This window comes from Gobius niger (assembly GCF_951799975.1).
Source record: "Gobius niger genome assembly, chromosome: 1".
Lineage (NCBI taxonomy): Eukaryota > Metazoa > Chordata > Actinopteri > Gobiiformes > Gobiidae > Gobius > Gobius niger.
In genome coordinates this window covers 65,713,285-65,731,372 of record NC_136852.1, presented here as the reverse complement: position 1 = coordinate 65,731,372, position 18,088 = coordinate 65,713,285, and the positions used below count along the sequence as shown (strand labels likewise).

The following is an 18,088-nucleotide window of genomic DNA, read 5'->3' as shown; positions in this document are numbered from 1 at the left end:
TAGTTTCCATCTGTAGTCCCTAGGCAGGCAGCACAAGTATTAGCCCCTTTTTTCTCTCTCCTGTGAAATGATCGGGATGCCACAAATACCTTTTCGTTTCTCGGCCCTCAAATTGGGGTGGTAAAAGTCAGCGCATTATCAGCGTAGAGGATGGTAAAAAGCCGTAGGAAAAAAAAAATTAAAACAAGCAGCTTGAATATGTAACAGCAGCATCTCTGTCCATATTAGTATGCTAATATATTATAATCTATATTCTAATTCTGCATTCAGTGGGAATTAAAAATGCTCAAGAACTCTTAACTCTGAATTGGAAGCTATTCACAATTCATCCAAATGCTGCTTAATGCATATCAACCCAACAGTATTACCCTGTGAGGTTTATATGTTCGTTCATTGCATTTCCTATTTTGCTACAGTCAAAAAGGGGCTGAAGCTACAACCAGGTGTTTTTTGTTTGTTTGTATTTGGAGAGATTCTGTGAGCCAATGAGCCATTCTACTATCCCCTGCACAAAACAACAACTACAGAAATGAAAAAGAACACACGATTATAATTGTTTTCATCGCCAACTGGTGGAGAGCAGTAGGAGGAGCATGATAAAAGCCATCTTCAGTCACAGTAGGGTCGTTTCAAGACGCTGCCATAAGACTGTAAAACCGATCTGTCAAATGTGCGTTCTAATTTATTACTATTGTTAGTGTGAAATATACAGAGGGGTATCATTCTGCATATACCCCGGCCCTGGTCCCTCTGCTGCCTGTGTCAGCTCCACCAATCATGCTCCAGTCCCATCTGTGAGCAGCAGCCTCGAATGGAATGGACTCAGACTCCAGACGTCACATAAGTCGAAACTTTATCCCAGACTCCTGTACTGCGGCTTTTGTTGCTTTAGTAATGTGCTGATACAGAGGAAATACCGTGTGAAAAAGGCTGACATTGCTTTGTATCGCTGCACCGTGCGTGATTGTATTGTTTACTTTTGACTCCACAAACCAGCGCAATTTGATCAAACCATAAAACCAAAAATGATGAGGTTGATCGTGCCTGTTTGTAGAGTTCATTTTTGTTGTGGTAAATGTGTTTTGTTTTTCACCAGGGCTCTATCTGTGCTATACATTGCGGTTATGCCAATGCTTAGCAGGTTGTGGTTTCCAAAAACATTTTCCTATGGAGAGAAATACATCATTTTTTAGTTTCTGTGAACAAGTTCTCATCCTCAAATGGGTCTATGGGTCAGCATAAGCAAACAATGCATTGCCATGGCAACAGCGCTGCGTTTTTTCTCGGAGCGCATCTGTGGATTCGACTGCTGAACTTGATCCGGATGTCTGTTTGCTGCAAACATCGCTATCCTCCAGGGCGCATCACTGCAGGGAAACAAACACTGCATGGTGCATTTAATATGGGATCGCTTGTTTTTGTTTTTTCACCACTTTGTTCTGCGTATAGCGCTGTCACTTAGGGAGATCCTGAAATGAATTCCTAGATAGTACTGCAATGTTAAACAAATTAGCGCTCCAGTCTGATGCCAGAGTGAGGTATTTTTACCAGAGTTGTTCCATGTTTCAGCAAATGTAATTCTAGTTGTACAAAGTGAATAACATGAGAACTGCTGCCAAAGAAATGAAAACTGAATATTCTATCTTCTGAACTGTGAAAAGTCCTATGTGCACAACAAGAAAAGACTTGAAATCCATAGACCTGCTACAAATGAACAGGGCTGATCACAATTCTTTTCATGACGCTATAGTTGGGGAAAGAAAATGTTATTTCATCTTCATGGTCATGCATTTTCATCTTCTATGTAAGTAACAGTCATTATAGGAGCAGAAGCCTATATCACTCTTATAGAGCTGTAACAATACAGATTTTTTTTCTCTCTCTTAAATATCAGCCTCCAATAAGACAGAAGAATCTGCTTCCAAAGCTGCGCTAAAGAAGTTCCCGTACACGGAGCAAACTACTATCCATCTGAATTATTAATATTTCTCCTTCTGAAGTGCCCGGAGTCCGTAGTGCACAACAATATTGGCAAAGTTCCACGCGCGCATTATTCATCAAGACAACTGTTAATGGTCAATCATTAGGCTACTGTTCATCCCCTCACTGCCATTAACATTGTCAATATTTCTCAACTATTAGCAAAGGAACCTGCATTCAGTGACCGATTTGTCTTGTATCGATTAACAAATGGTGAAATAATGCATAATAAACACAAGAGGAACCTCATACAAGATATTAATGGTTAATTTGACCATAACCTGCTGCCATCTCTTCGCATCCTGTTGAAAAGGTCTGTTTGGGAGAGCCCCTTGTATATTTTTTTTCCGGCCTGGTGCTGCCAAAGAGAAGCACAACGAATCGATCCAACCTCTTCGGCTGTGGTCAACAGAATCAATCAGACAGGCAATACTGGGCAAAGAAATGAATCCTATATGCCTGTTACAATACACAAACAAATGTCATTATCTGCTCTTTTGCTTTAAATTACTTGGAATTGACGGCATAACAGCAACTAGTAATTAGGGGAGCGAATGTACCAGCCCTTAGCTGTCTCTGCATGTAAATGTGTTGCTTCTGTGATTGGTTTGCTCTGCACCTGTGGGTTGCAATTAGGCTATTGCTAAAAACATTTTTTTTTAAAACACACACAATATTGGAATGTCTATCTTTTGCTTTAGAAAACATTATTTTGCCTGGTCTAGACCTTTTCTCGTTTATAATTCTGGTAACATATAAGAATAAAGAGATCTTTGTTTATGTTGTGATTATGAATGTCCAAATTTGGTTAATGGTCCAAATTTGCAATCCTGTGTACTTAAGCGCTAATTAGCCTTTCCCCCTTTTGTGTTAAAATATGCAAATGAGGAACACAGAGGTTCTGGTCTGTGTGTTAAAAGACCGTGAGGCCCGGCGAGGAGGCGAAATGTGCGTGACCTTCACCAGTGCACAGCGCGTGGAGCCAGGTCTGAGCGGGTGTGTGTTGGTGTGAGGATAAACCGAGCAGACAGTTGCACCCCGGGGCCCTCGCTCCAGACTGGACTGTAGCAGCACCCGGGTCACAGCGGAGCGGCACGTGACCTTACACCCAGCCACAAGCAGTCCCTCTCAGTCGCTGTTCGCCTTGAAGGCAGATACGGGCAAAGTCAACAAGTGACAAGTCCTCAGTGTCCTCATCAGCTCCACTGTCACTGGAAAGTGTGCTGCATTTTGGGGGAAAAAAAAATCTCATCGAAAGCTCAGCTGCAGTTTTGAGTAATCTTGTGCACGTCATCGTGTCATACTGAGCAGCCCTCAAACTGCCTATTCATTTCATTTCACTTTTTTTTTTGTTAGCATGCCATTAGCAAAAGATTACTGCCCTGACAGCACAAACACAGTCTTTGTTGATTAAGTATATTCCCTACACAGACTTTATTTTAAGTTTGCAAGTCTGAATAATTAATACAGAGGTGTCCAAAAGCAGGTATATATGATATGACCACTTTCAACATTTTTCCATATTGCCTGATATACAGGTTGTTGTATATCAGGGTGTTGTTGTACATCAGGTTGTTGTATATCAATTGCATAACTCTTTTTTGCTGTCAATTCTCTCTCATATGATGAAAAGCTGCATTTTAGTGTTACCCCAGATAGTACTTAAATGCAGATTTACAAAGGCTTGTAATTCTCAGGCTTTGACAAATATTTCACTTTCCAAGAACCACCAGGATAAAGACAAGACTACATTCAAACTGAAACATGTCTGAGACTGAAAATACAAACTAAACTGTGTGTAGCTTAAACCAATACAACCTCTAACTAATGACAATGGAGAAAAAGACGCCTTAATGTACACATAGGCCCCGGGGCTTAAACAGAATTGTAGGCCCCCACTCCCCTTCAGCGCAAACCCTAACCCTAAATCCCACAAAAACCCTAACCCTGCTACTCCTACATGTATCCCTCTGGGCCAGGTAGGTCGGGCCTACTCCAGGTACACACATAGCAGCGCAGCGCAATCATCACATACGGTTTGTCAGGCCACAAAGTGAAGTGATTGACATGAAAATCAACTAATCACCTTTTCTTTTTTTCCCCCTTAATTCTGATCCCCGCTCACTTCCGTCAATAACCTTTAGGAGTTACTGCGCGGACGTTGTGCTCCTCGTATCATTACGCCTCACAATATAGTACCCTTTTTTATCTGCTTATAAAATCCACATGCTACATTTCTGTGTAAATATACTTTGCATGAAAACACTTCACGTAACTGGGTAAATAGGGAACACGTGGAAGAGCTTGGTAGCTTCTATCGTGAGCTTTTTTGGAGCTATATGACATGTGGGAGAGGCTGCGTATGTGCTCCGTTTGCGTGACAGAGCGCACGGACAAAGACCAGACGGGTATATATTAACTGGTCTAAGGTTAGGTAAGAACATATCTCAGTATGTAAAAACGGTGGCCTATTCCTTTAAGGTGGCTCTGCCTGCATCACTGCCTGTTGAAGTAAAATCCATGGCCAGATTTGTTTTGAGACACAGTTGACCGAGAAATCATCGGATGTGATCAGAGGTCAGTATGGAGTGAATGACTATTGATGACAACAGCATAGCGCTTTGAGAAGTTTGCCAACTCAGGCTCATTACAAAGGAAAAAACAAAACATGTGTAATTGGAGTCCGTCTAGAGCAAATCTCAAAGGTTTTATTTAAAGATGAGATTTGGTTATGTTTAGTGAAGTGTTTATTTTACAGCATTGCCACTGTCTAAACACAATGAAAGACTTGTGGAGTGACGCAGTAATATTTCACTGCTGAAGATTAAGTTTGAGATCCTGCTGACACAGGAGCTTCTCTAAAATGTTCTAAGAATAATAACAATCGCAGTGGAAGAACTTTCTGACTGATGATTAGGACTTCAGACAAGTTACAAAGAACACTGTGAAGCACTTGCTGTTGTCTGTGGCAATAAGAAGACAGGGAAGAAACAAATCTAATCCGCGTACTTCTGTTACTGCCGGATCAAAAACAGACACAAGAGCTGTCTATTGTTTCGATGAGTCACATTCTGGAAAAAAAGAGGAGCAGCGCGTCAACAGAGCAGAGCTGTATAGACATCACAAACTCCTCTATTGTGTTCTGATATCGCCAATGTGTGCCGCGGCAGATAGGAGTCTTCAAGAAAAGCAGGGCAGACGACAGAGAAAGGATAAAACATGAAACTTAGCAATGACGAAGGGCGTCATGAGAAAGATAGTGATTGAAGCCAGTTACTTTTGGAGAATTGGCCTCTCCGCAGAGTGAAAGAGAGCAGTGCTTTCAGAGTGATGGTCTGGGTTTCTTTACAACGAAGCGCCGCAGTTCACCACTGGCTCATTCACTATCAGTTTGGAGCTGGATCAGATATGAAGCACACGCAGGGCAATATCCAATTCTCCTCCTATATGGGAGTCGAGATTGTAGCCATGGTTTTGAACCTTAAAGCCACTCTGCGGAACATTCAAGAGCAATTAAACTGTCATAAAACCTAAAGAAATCAATAATATTTGGTTACGTTTCTGCTTTTGTGGGGTAAGATACATATCCAGTGGCCACTAAACATCATCTTAAAGGGACTATGGGGAGTTTAAAATTGTTATGTTTTGTATTTTCCTCCCCCTACATGTTCCAGCCATGTCCTAATGTGTAGAATGAGCTCAGACCTGTTCACCACAACTGCCTCTAAAATCCAGCACTGTCACTCAAAAAGGTGTCACTTCTGGTCCGAATTGCCGTCATGCACGAACTTAATATAGAAAGTGCAGTTACACATTTGGCCTGAGGTGGCAGTAGTGAGTATAAAATGGCTAACTTGCATCCAGCCCCTTTAAAATGTGCTAATTAATGTGCAACCACAGAAATGCTATAAATGCCTTGAATGGACATACCATACCTCAACATACTTTAATACAGGGACTGGCTTCACCATTAATTAGTTTGGGAATAGAACGCACAAATCAAACAGATCCGGCAGTAATATTGAATCACAGAACGGTGTTAGCTCAGATAGCTAACATCGTTTCTGTGATTTCTATGATGCCTTGCTCCTTGCTAAAGTTTGCATGTCAGGCAGGCTATATAATTACTTTCATTTCATTGGGTTAAATGTAAGGCAGTGTGGGTTTAATGTTGCATAATATTAACAGCAGAATAAAGATTCCAAAGCTAAAGACGTGTCAAACAAGAAAAAGGCAGGTATTCAAATTAGCAAATGGCTACAATCCGGCGTGGTATGTGAACTCAAGAATATGCCTCAGGTCCCACTGTTCTGACAAAATAAAGCATATATTAATACAAATGGTGACCTACAGGTAGTCCGTATGCTTGAAGTGAGTGGGTAGAGAACATTAGCGACCTTTCGTTTGAAACATAATGTAGCTGCTAGCACAAAGCTCTCACAGTGTAGCCAGTGTTTCATTGAGTTAGACGGGAATCTCGGTATTGGTGACGTAGCCTCTTAGCAACGAAGCAACGAAGCCATATTAGTAATAATTGTAATAATAATTTAAAAAATGAATAAGTTTTAACATTTTGATCAGAAGATAGTTTTATAGGCTACGTTAATTTGTGTTATTAACTCTTGTATTAATGATTTCTAACCAGGCTTTGACATCACCCAATTGCAGCTGAGCAGATCTGGATTGTTCACAATTTGAGATGTTTGAGGCTAAATGCTGACGGCTAAAGGAAAGATACACTGGCCAAAATACTGAGTTCTCACAAGTTTTCCAGAGAACCCAGCTTGCTGTGTCCAGAGAATGTACGCCACTTGTCCTATTTATTTTTAGTTGTATAATGCATTAAATGTAAAAACTACTAAGCCTGAGATTAGAGTCTTTTTGCATTGCAGAGAATGGAGCTCTGGTCTTCACCTCCTAGTCCAGGGGTGCCCAAAGTGGGGCCCGTGGGACAAAATTACAATTGCCCGACAGAGAGTGACCTATTTTTGCGCCGTATATGGTTAATACTAGCCTGGTTTTACCATACCCTTGTACTTGCATTTTGTACAAGGGTCTGGACCTTCACAATGGAGCTCCGTTATCAGGTGGGAGGGGTGAACTCCTTTGAAATGATTGGATCTGATTTTGGCTAGCATTTGGTCGTGACGTATTTAATGCGTGAGTGAAGTAAGCTATTATAACTCTTGGGAGCATTCCTTGCGCATTCCAAGGCTTAAATTTTAATTTCTGGATATTTGGGAGCCGAGCCAGAACGGATTGAAGAGCTTCCATAACTTTCATATCTGCCGCAATTGCTGAACTACAACCAGCAAATGCGGCGCAAATGCTTGACGTCACCTACAACACCCGCCTCACCCGCTCGCTGAATGGCAGGTTGAAATTCAACCGATGTAACGCGACCACTGAGATCAGGCCCAGACGTACATCTAGGGAAATTATAATTGACTGTAATTTCGGATGGTTAAGGCCAGGCTAGGTTAATACTAACTGTCTCCCATTCATTTTCAATGGTTAATGTAATTGACTTTAATTGCGATGGTTGTTGACATCAACAAAGGCTCATGTTAAGAATTGACCTATAAACGAATTTATGCTACACTTTCAAAATGATTGTTAACAAATGAATGAGGTAGAGTCACTGTGGGTACTGTAGATACAGGTGTTGTTGTTGTTTACATTTTGCACTATGTTGCTACAATAGTTGATTTTGTTGACTTTTGCCATAGTTAACATTTGTTTTAGTGCAATGTTAATTGCATAGATAGAATCAATTGCAAATGTATACAAAAAAAAAAAATCAAGTAACTATCATTATTACCGTGTTTGGCCTGGGACCCACAGGCACATTTTCATTTTGGCCTTCAGAGACAATATGTTTGGGCACCCCTGTCCTAGTCTAATACAGCGCCGACTAGTCACATGGTTCATGACGTTGCTCTGTCTACCTCAATCCCAGCTGTATCATAAGCACTGCCTATCCAGACATTTTCCTTGGTTTTCTGTCATGCCTATGCCCCCAATACTTTAACACAGCCAGCAGGATCACACTAACCTCACGCATTTCCGATGAGGCCAAATGAAGTGACTTTTGGAATCAAGATAAATGTCCTCCTGCTGCCAACTCAATTAACAGCCCCCAGTGGCTCCAGAGCGGCAGCGCAAACTGTCCGCATCTGTCAGTCTGCAGCTGAGCGATAACACCATTACACTGTTAACTTAAGATGCACAAAACAATGGGAGCACTGGCAAAGGTCGCAGACGGAATATAGTATTTTAGTGCGACATTGCGAGCACTAAGGGTAAGTCGTGAGAGATGAAAGAGACGTAACCATTTTCCAGATGAGGAGAGTGACTGCTTGTGTTCCCAACAGCAGCTGAGCATAAACCTGCCACTTCACTTAGCAAAACAAACTTCTAACATGCTTCCCAAAGGCATCCAGATTACATTTTACACACACAAAAACAAAGTCATAATAGAGCGAGAAAATACAGCATGTAATGAGCAGGCTTTCGGGGGCTTACAGAAAGAGAAAGATTCAGCGAGTTTTACTGTTTCTGTTTATGACTGCACAAAGCAAATAGGAGCTTCCACACTTTGAAGATGAAAGAGAGAGTGGGTTTAAACGGCTTTAAAATTAATGACCTGATTGTGCGCCAAAAATGTAATTACCAAAAGCACTGATGCGCATGCCTTTCATACACCGCTGTATCACCAAAGCAATCCTGGTGTGATTGGAAAAGTCCTTTCCCGTGCAGGAGATGAGATGGTCCTTCAAACAGACCCCCCCAGCTCCTCCCGGCTGTCCAAAGAGCACCAAAAGGGAGGCCTGAATGAAGCAAATCAAGAACAGTTTCTACTTAAAGGGGCTAGATGCAAGTTGGCCATTTTATACTCACTACTGCCACCTCAGGCCATGCGTGTAACTGCACCTTAATGAAGCAAGTCAAGAACAGTTTCTACTCGTGCTACTTAAAGGGGCTAGATGCAGGTTGGCCATTTTATACTCACTACTGCCACCTCAGGCCACATGTGTAACTGCACCTTAATGAAGCAAGTCAAGAACAGTTTCTACTCGTGCTACTTAAAGGGGCTAGATGCAGGTTGGCCGTTTTATTCTCACTACTGCCACCTCAGCCCACCTTAATGAAGCAAGTCAAGAACAGTTTCTACTCGTGCTACTTAAAGGGGCTAGATGTAGGTTGCCCATTTTATACTCACTACTGCCACCTCAGGCCATATGTGTAACTGCACCTTAATGAAGCAAGTCAAGAATAGTTTCTACTCGTGCTCCTTAAAGGGGCTAGATGCAAGTTGGCCGTTTTATACTCACTACTGCCACCTCAGGCCATACTTGTAACTGCACATTTTTCTCATGTTGATTTTATTATTCTATTTGTATTAAATGTTGATTGTTTTCTTTTATGTATCTGTACAGCACTTTGGGGCAGTGGCTGCTGTTTGTAAATGTGCTCTATAAATAAATTTGACCTTGACCTTGACCTTGCACATGACACAACTTTTTGAGTGACAGTGCAGGATTTTAGCGGCAGTTGTGGTGAACAGGTCTGGGATCATTCTACACCTTAGGACATTACTGGAACATGTAGGGGAAGGAAAATACATAATTTTAACTTTTAATAAACTCTGTATAGTCCCTTTAAGAAGGAATAAAAGGTTTTTAGTGAAAATATTGAGTACTAGAGGTAAGAAGGATCGGCTCATTACTGTATATGCATGTTTCAGGTTAGTGTGGTGACAATAAATACACATCCACGAGGAGAACACACAAACTCAAAACAAAGACTTCTCCACATGGCCTGGGAATTGCACTTCTTGCTCTGAATGCAAGCCACTGCGCTATCACTCTGCCAGAATTTTAAAAATAGCAGGGTTTAAGATTAGCCAAAAAAAAAAAAAAGCACTCATGTTCTACCTTGAGAGAATTGAATTTGGCAGTCCTTTATCTGCCCGAATACACAGTCATCAAGTAAAAAAACAAAAAAACAATCCACATGCCTTCCCATCTCCTCTACAACCACGATTTTCAATTTACAAGACGTCGCCTCCTCAGACAATTTCCTGCCTGTGTTTGCTTTCTTTATTTTCCCCCACTTCTCCGTGTAGCTTTGAGCAGCCGATTTGCCGTGCTCCATGCGTCTGAGCTCGCAAGCACTGTTTATCCTGGCATTGGCGAGCGTTCATCCTCCTTGTTAAGGCGCTTAAGTGGCAGCGCGGTGATTCAGTTGAGGGCCCCGATGGACAGATTTACAGCTGAAAGTCCCCGGCTTTTCACTCAGACACAAGGGAGCCAGGGAGAGAGAGAGAGGGGAAGGAATGGATCTGTCTTTATTGGCTCTGAGATGGGCTTAACTTAATACTGCTGTGTGGCCTGGAGGTATTCTATTCATTTACCTCCAGAGGACAGTGAAGAGGGGCCATATTTGGTCCCATGAGCCTCTTCCTTCAAATCTTTGATGTCTATTGTTACACTGCTCACGTATTGCATTTGGAGCTTACCATATCTGAGTTTCTATTTACAGATGCAATGTCTTTTTGAATATGTGGACGTCTGTTAGTAAATCATATAGATTCATGTTCTATTGCCAACAGTAACTACCCTACAATAAAACATGTACAATACGAACGCAAACTATAACTATTGCATTTCCAAGAGACTCCATGTGTCTCTTTGTGATCTCCTTGGTATCCGACACGTCTCGGAGACATTTCAAGGATGTCACAGAAACGTCTCACAGGTTGAGGACAACAAGTAGTTTTTGCAACGTTGTCACAACTGCTTGAGACCATGTAGACCTCGTGGAGACACATCTGAAATCGAACTACTTGGAGACTGGGCTTACATCCAAGGGACGTCTGTCTCGGAGACATCTCCATGACCAGCGGCAACTCGAGTTTCCAACTAGTCTCCATCCCGGTGAGACAGGCCCGTTGTATATGCACACAATCAGTCTCCGCAACTCTCCTCCGGTGAGATAGGCCCTTACAGCCGCTATGTTGACCTCTCACCATCCGCTTGGTCACTAAAAGGTCAAACACGCACGAATATCGACTGTTTTTAAAAAGTTGCACAATACCCCTTTCTAACAATAATAATAAAAATAATAATAATAATAATGATAATAATAATGATAGTAATATTAATAATAATAAGGATAATAATAATTATAGTAATAATGGTATAATTACACAAAATTGTCCTTTTGGTTACTTGAATTTTGTCCATACCTGGCATTTGATACACTGTGCAGACTTGGTCCTCCAGCCACTTCTTCTATGTTTTTGTTTCTTCTTCGTTGACTTTTGAGATGCCCCTGTATATATTCGGGGTTTGACCCCTGCCTCTTCCCTTTGCAAATCTGATATTGGGAAGAGGTCAGTCATCTATTGTAATCCTATGTTTTAGTCCTTTGAGTCCTTTTGTCAGTATTTTGCACTTATTTTCTTCTGGGAACATATTTCATTTGCATTTACGTTGATATTGAGCTTCGTCCATACCCCGATGTTTTTAATTTATTCATGTGAAGTAATGCGGGGAGATGCTAATATTGTCCATTGTCTTCTCTCCTTTAGTTTGGGCTGGATCTTATTAGCGGCACATGTTGATTGTATTTTTGTATATATTTTTGCCAGGTATGTTGTTTTATGCCCTTTGCAAATCTGATATTGGGAAGAGTTTGGGCTGGATTTTATTAGCGGCACATGTTGATTGTATTTTTGTATATATTTTCGCCAGAGTAAACGGAGACCGCCTCCAAAAGTTACCGCTGTGTCTCGTGGCTTCTTAACACATCACAAACTGCATAAACTACACAACGCAGAAGTCCACCGGTCACAATAATAATAATAATAATAATAACACTTTCAGCCAGAGACTTCAACTTAGTAGCTTAGATTGGCATAAACAGGGGGGTATGAATGGTTCTAATTGAGAAGCTAAATTGAGCCTTTTTGAACTGCTTGCCATCTTTACAGAGTAGTTTAATTAGCTATAAAACGCATGGTCACTCATGTGTCAGAGAAGTCTCAAAGCTAAGCTTTAATTAGCACCATCTAACAGTCTGGAAGTGTGTATTTGCTCAGCAACCTAAACATTCAGAATCCATTGTGAACTGGCAAAACTCCCAAACCAATTGTTTCAATTTGACTTAACTGTTAGAATTAATAGACTGGAATGATCCCATTAGAAAATTGTTAACTCCGGTTAACTATTCTAACACAGTTGTGTGTAAAATACATTCTCCAGTTTTCTGACCGTCATGTTAAATGTTCTTGATAAGTTGATTAACCTAAAGAAATGTATCACGTACAGAGCATAAAGTGTATTTGCAGCTCCATCCACTGGTAAAACTCATGACTGGCTCGATTATATAATTTGTCAAATGGGCCAAACTCTGCCACAGCACAGGAAGTCTGTTTTTGTTTTTGCTTTTTACCTGTACTGGGACCTTATTGCTTTGAGGCTGAGGATGTGTGTCAAGCTTTATTCACGCTCCAACTCCCAAAGTAAGTTTATCATGCAAAACAATTAACAAGAAATACAAGATTTTTTTCCTTTTGCAAATCATATTTTGTTATTGATCTTTTTAAAGTCATACTTCAAAACATTTCATATAAATATATTAAAATTAAAGATATTTCACTACGGGTGTAAAACATTTACTCTTGTAGGGGTTTTCAAAGTCATCAAGACTGAGTTGTTTGATGAATGATGTCAGTTCCAATCAGCTCCAAAACATATGAACAACCAAACAACATTCACTCTTCATAGGATTGGCATGTTTTTTCAAATAACAGTGCACGTAATTGATAATTTTAACGACTCTAAGGATTTAGAGACAACACAAAATCATTAGTTTCAGCAGGGAATCCCATAAGCAGCAGTTGATAATTGCATGATTACTTTGTCTATTTTTCTGGATAACAGGAAATCACGCTATTATCTGGGGAAAGCAATTATTGTCGTCTATAATGGGATCTTTTCTGTTTACAAGATACAAAACAATAAAACCCCTGATAGCTCCATAGAGCAAATAATCGTCCTATGAGCAACATTATATTGCTTTTAAATCTTGCTAATTTCCACTGCGTCGCTTGTCTCCTCTCCTTGCTCTGCGCTCACACTTCCCCCTGTTAGTGTCAAGCCCAGGCTATTGGACTGGCCTGGTGGGTCGCCGCAGCGTGGGGCCGAAAAGGACAAAACCCAGAGCGCTGAATCATGTCTGGAAGCATGAAACACCCAACCAAACAAATGCTATGTGACGGACGCCATCGAGCCCTGGGACATTGACTTTTACAGAACAAGGAGATAAATGCAGCGCTTTGCCACATGAGTCATAATAAACAAGACAATAAGAGCCCTCGATACGGGCCCCATGCTGCCCCCTGTAAACACACACAAACACTTCAATCACTCTTTATGTTTTATAGACAAGATACGGCGCGGTGGCAGCTTTCCTCGGGCTGCAAATGCTTTTATTGATGGCTTTGTGAATTTAATTGGAAATCTGTTGAGGCGTCTATGGCACTATTGACATGTTTATTCTCTGACACTGAGGGCAGTAAGTGTAATACTACTTCAATCTTCTTTAGATATGACATAAGAAACTATTCTAGTTTCTAAAAATGTGCAAATGCCTGGGACTATTCATCGTAATGAACTTTGAATCATGTTTCTGAACAACCTAGGACTTTGATTTGATAATACAATAGTAATTTATAGTCTTCCCTGGTTAAATACTCAAAAAATCTTTATATAAGGTAATTCTGTGCACTTATATCTGCTTCACCGTTGTTCAGTCTCGGGGTCAGAAGCTGGTTGGCTCCTCTGATTCAAACTACACTATACTGTATGTAATATATTGATAGGCGTCTTGTGCTCACTACCATTTACATCATTACTCCATTCGAGAGAGACTCTATGATGGCAACTCTGTCTCAGTGATCAGTCAATGATCCAAAAAAAGGACAAAAAGGTGTAAAACTCTTTCCCCGGGCTGAACAGCAACAAACCTCCACACTGCTCCAGGGCCTGTCAATAAACTTTTTAATTCTACAGTACCAAAACCAGCGTGGTTCAAAATGTGATAGCTTCCAAGCGTCGTCACACGGGTCACAGCATTTTTTAGAGAAAAAAACAATCCCGGCAATGAGGACCAAAGAGAAGCACGTTCCTCGCCCATTGATTTTCTTCAGCGTGTCTGTTATTAATAATGCACTGTCTTAAGGATCAACTCTTCCAAGTCCTTCACTTGAGTCTGATTCAAGACTACAAATGCATTTTCAGTACAGCATGTTCACTTGGAACCCCTAAAGTTTCAACAAAAACTACAATATGGAACTTGGAACATGGGGTTCAGGCTCGTCGACTTTCTCATTGGTATGTTTTTATTTACAATATTTCTTCGTTCTAATGACACCTTACAGTTGTGCCTGTTGTGCGGACTGACTTGGGAAAGACTGCTTTCAGTTATTCGGCTCCATCTACATGGAACCTACTGCAGAAGGACTTCAAAATCAAGGACCTTATTTCTTTGAATAGTTTCAAGTCTCTTGTGATGTCAGTCCAGTCCAGATCATCTGTGTGTGAATGTTTTTACTAATGCTGTGTATGTTTTTAAATGTATGGAAACCAAGTGTTGCTGCCCGTCTTGGCCAGGTCTCACTTGCAAAAGAGATCTAGAATCTCAATGGGACTAACCTGGTTAAATAAAGGCTAAAAAACAAAACAAAAAACAAACAAAACCTGAAACATGTCATTTGAATCAAATGCAATGGAGTCAACTTGGTCAGAACTAAAAGCCCTTATAATACAGGTGAAACTCGGAAAATTAGAATATCATGATAAAGTTAATTTATTTCTGTAATTCAACTTCAAATGTGAATCTAATATAGACTAATATAGACTCATGACATGCAGAGTGACATATGTCAAGCCTTTGTTTGTTTTAATTTAGATCATTATGACTTACAGCTTGTAAAAACCCCAAATTCAAAATCTCAGAAGATTAGAATATTACATGAAATCAATAATAATAAAAAAAAATTAAACGGAGAAATGTTAGGCCTTTGAGAACAATAATGCATATTTACTGCTTGGTTTGGGGCCCTTTTACTTGAATTACTGCCTTAATGCAGTTGCGTGGCATGTGGTCAGCCAGTGGCACTGCTGAGGTGTTATGGAAGACCAGGATGCTTCAACAAGAGGAATCTGACATGTGAAGCCCTTGTCCATATCCGTCTGTGTGTGGCGTCTCTTGATGCACTGACTCCAGCCTCAGTCCAGTCCTTGTGAAGGTCCCGCACACTTCTGAATGGCCTTTTCCTGACAGTCCTCTCCAGACTGCGCTCATCCCTGTGACTTGTGCACCTTTTTCTTCCACTCTATTTATGTGCTTTGATACAGCACTTTGAGAACATCCAACTTGTTTTGCGATTACGTCTTGAGGCTTTCGCTCCTTGTGTCAATGACGGTTTTCTGCACAATTGTCAGGTCAGCACTCTTCCTCATGATGGTAAATTCTACTGAACCTCTGAGAGACCATTTAAAGTCTCGGGGACCATTTGCAGGAGTTTTGGATGAATTAGCTGATGAAACGGTGACACTGTGAGCTACAATATAGTCCCTTTTCACAGTATTCAAATTTTCTGTATTTTTTACAAGCTGTGAGCCAAAATCACCATGCAAGCCTGTATTTGTTAAAATGTTGATAATTATGCCATAATCATCTAAATTAAAACAAATAAAGGGTTGACATATTTCACTTTGCATGTCATGAGTCTATATCATATATTAGTTCCACATTTTAAGTTGTATTACAGAAATAAAAGTTTTCCCGATATTCTAATTTTCAGAGTTTCACCTGTACACTCCTGCCATTCACTGAGTGTGCGCACTAATGAGACAGTGCAGGGGACTACTGAGGCAGAGCTCTGAAATGTGGCATTAGAGAAGCAGTCAATTATTGTAATTCTGACATTAAAACAACAACTCTGGACATGGTTCTCTATAGAGCGCATCACACTGCCCTGTTCTCATCACTGCTGGGTGACTCAGGTGGTATAGTGCATATTAGAAGAAAAGGGTTGGCTCTGACCAGCACATACTGTCCTTCTGTGAGTGAGTGAGTGAGTGAGTGAGTGAGTGAGTGAGTGAGTGAGTGAGTGAGTGAGTGAGTGAGTGAGTGAGTGAGTGAGTGAGTGAGTGAGCGAGTGAGCGAGTGAGCGAGTGAGCGAGTGAGCGAGTGAGCGAGTGGTATAACATTGTCTACACTTGCTTGAATATTTCTAAAACATCAAAATAACGCTGAATTGAGATGAATTCTAATGCACTGTATCTTCTAACACACACATTGAGCATTGGGTGCTTCTAAAAATAAAATAATGAATGAGACCGGAGTGGGCTGCGGGGCCAATAAACAGCCATGACAGCTAATTAAATGGGACAGGAGCTGCGCTACTGTAGCTTCTGCGTAACGCAGCGCATATGATTTGATTCAGCAGAATTACAAGCATGAGGTAATACATGACCATGTCTGCGCGTCTTCGCGTGCACGAGAGTCTGAACCTTTTGCAAACCCGTCTTGTGCAAAAGGTCAAGCCTGGTCTGGTGTCATGCCACGCCTTACTGTCCAATGATCACAGGAACGAAATGGTAAGGACTCACCTTGTAAGTAAGATGGACCAAGGATTTGGGAGGAGGCGAGAAACAGAAATAAAGAAATAGATTTTGTTTCCCTTTTTTTTTAATAGACAATACTAGTTCCTCAGTAGATTAGTTGCAGAAAAAGTATAGGTTGAAAAAACACGCATTCATTTGTATGTTTCAAGACAATTGCTCAAAAACGGGAAAACGAGCTCTCTTAATTTGCCCTGCTGAAAAAAAAAAAAAAAAAAAAAAAAAAAAAGATTGTCAAAAGCACCCTTTCTCATCACCTCTCATTCTCCGGGCAACACCCAACACACACGCGCTGAAAGTACACAGCTCCCTCAGATGATGGCTAAAACAAGGTCACGTGGTCTTCGAAATGTAATCAAAGAAAGAATTCTCACGTCTCTGTAGCAATTGGGAAGCGTCCAAGAGCAGGATAATTGCGCAACAGGTCGTAGCCTTTGTTCAATGAGATGCGCGCGCTGTAAGACATGCTGTGGGATGCACTTGGCACTCAATATGTGTGCCAAAACTGTGGCTGCTGAATGTGGAAGAGGCAACAATCATTCAAAAGAAAAGAAAAAAAACACACACACACTCAGATAAAGAGAGTGAAGCCACGTACCAGGTATAGCCAGATTGGTGAGCGGGATGTTGTGCATGCTCGCCGGTAAACTTGCCATCCAGTCCACGAAGCGCTGGTCGACTCTTCCGTGAGATGAAGCCATTCTGCTTTCCTGACTACCTGATTGCCTTTTACCTGAATGCCTAGCCTTTCTTCCTTCAGCTCGCTATGCGCAACACTCCGCTCTGTCCTCGGACTCTGCCAGCCTCCGCCAGTCCGGGTGCGCACGCTCTCTCTCTCTCTCTCTCTCTTTCTTGAACGCACACGCGCCATTCAACACATGCGACACGCACAACGCACCACTGCCTGCCACCGAGAGCAAGTCCACACACACATACACATTCACGGGCGCACACACCCCGGAGCGGTGAGCACATCGGCGGGGAGCAAGATTATGAAAATGCGGATGAACTGATCCAAATATGGCATCATTCGTGAGATGGTATGACTTTCCAGTATCCAATAGTGACAGAACACAGCCTCATCATCTGCCAAATTTGTGTAGGGTGTGTGTGGGGGGGGAAAGAGTCGTGAATGAAGTTAATTGATTTGACTAATTATACAAAAACAACCCCACACTCCAAACCGCCCACTCAACAGTGTGAGACTTGAGATTTCATATATTCCGGTTAGAGTGCTGTGGGATTTCTATTTAATATGCATAATTGGATAAAAATGTGGAAAGGGAGGCCTATATTTGAGTGGGCTAATGAAGAGGCTCATGCAAATAAATAAATACTGTCTAGGCGACTTTCATGCCATTGTAGGAGTTCAGCGTTGGGAATTTGTTGGAAAGTTAGATTTTTAGGCC

General features: G+C 41.2%; 1 protein-coding gene across 1 annotated transcript in view; it reads right to left on the bottom strand.

Annotated features, from left to right (window-relative positions):
• Window positions 1–17,544, bottom strand: part of plcxd3 (phosphatidylinositol-specific phospholipase C, X domain containing 3) — a 28,936-nt gene extending 11,392 nt beyond the window's left edge. Inside the window, exon 1 of the mRNA XM_079552909.1 lies at window positions 17,278–17,544. Coding sequence (XP_079409035.1) covers window positions 17,278–17,380 — 103 coding nt within the window. The 5' untranslated portion in view covers window positions 17,381–17,544. The remainder of the gene's footprint in view (window positions 1–17,277) is intronic.
• Window positions 17,545–18,088: the final 544 nt, after the last annotated feature.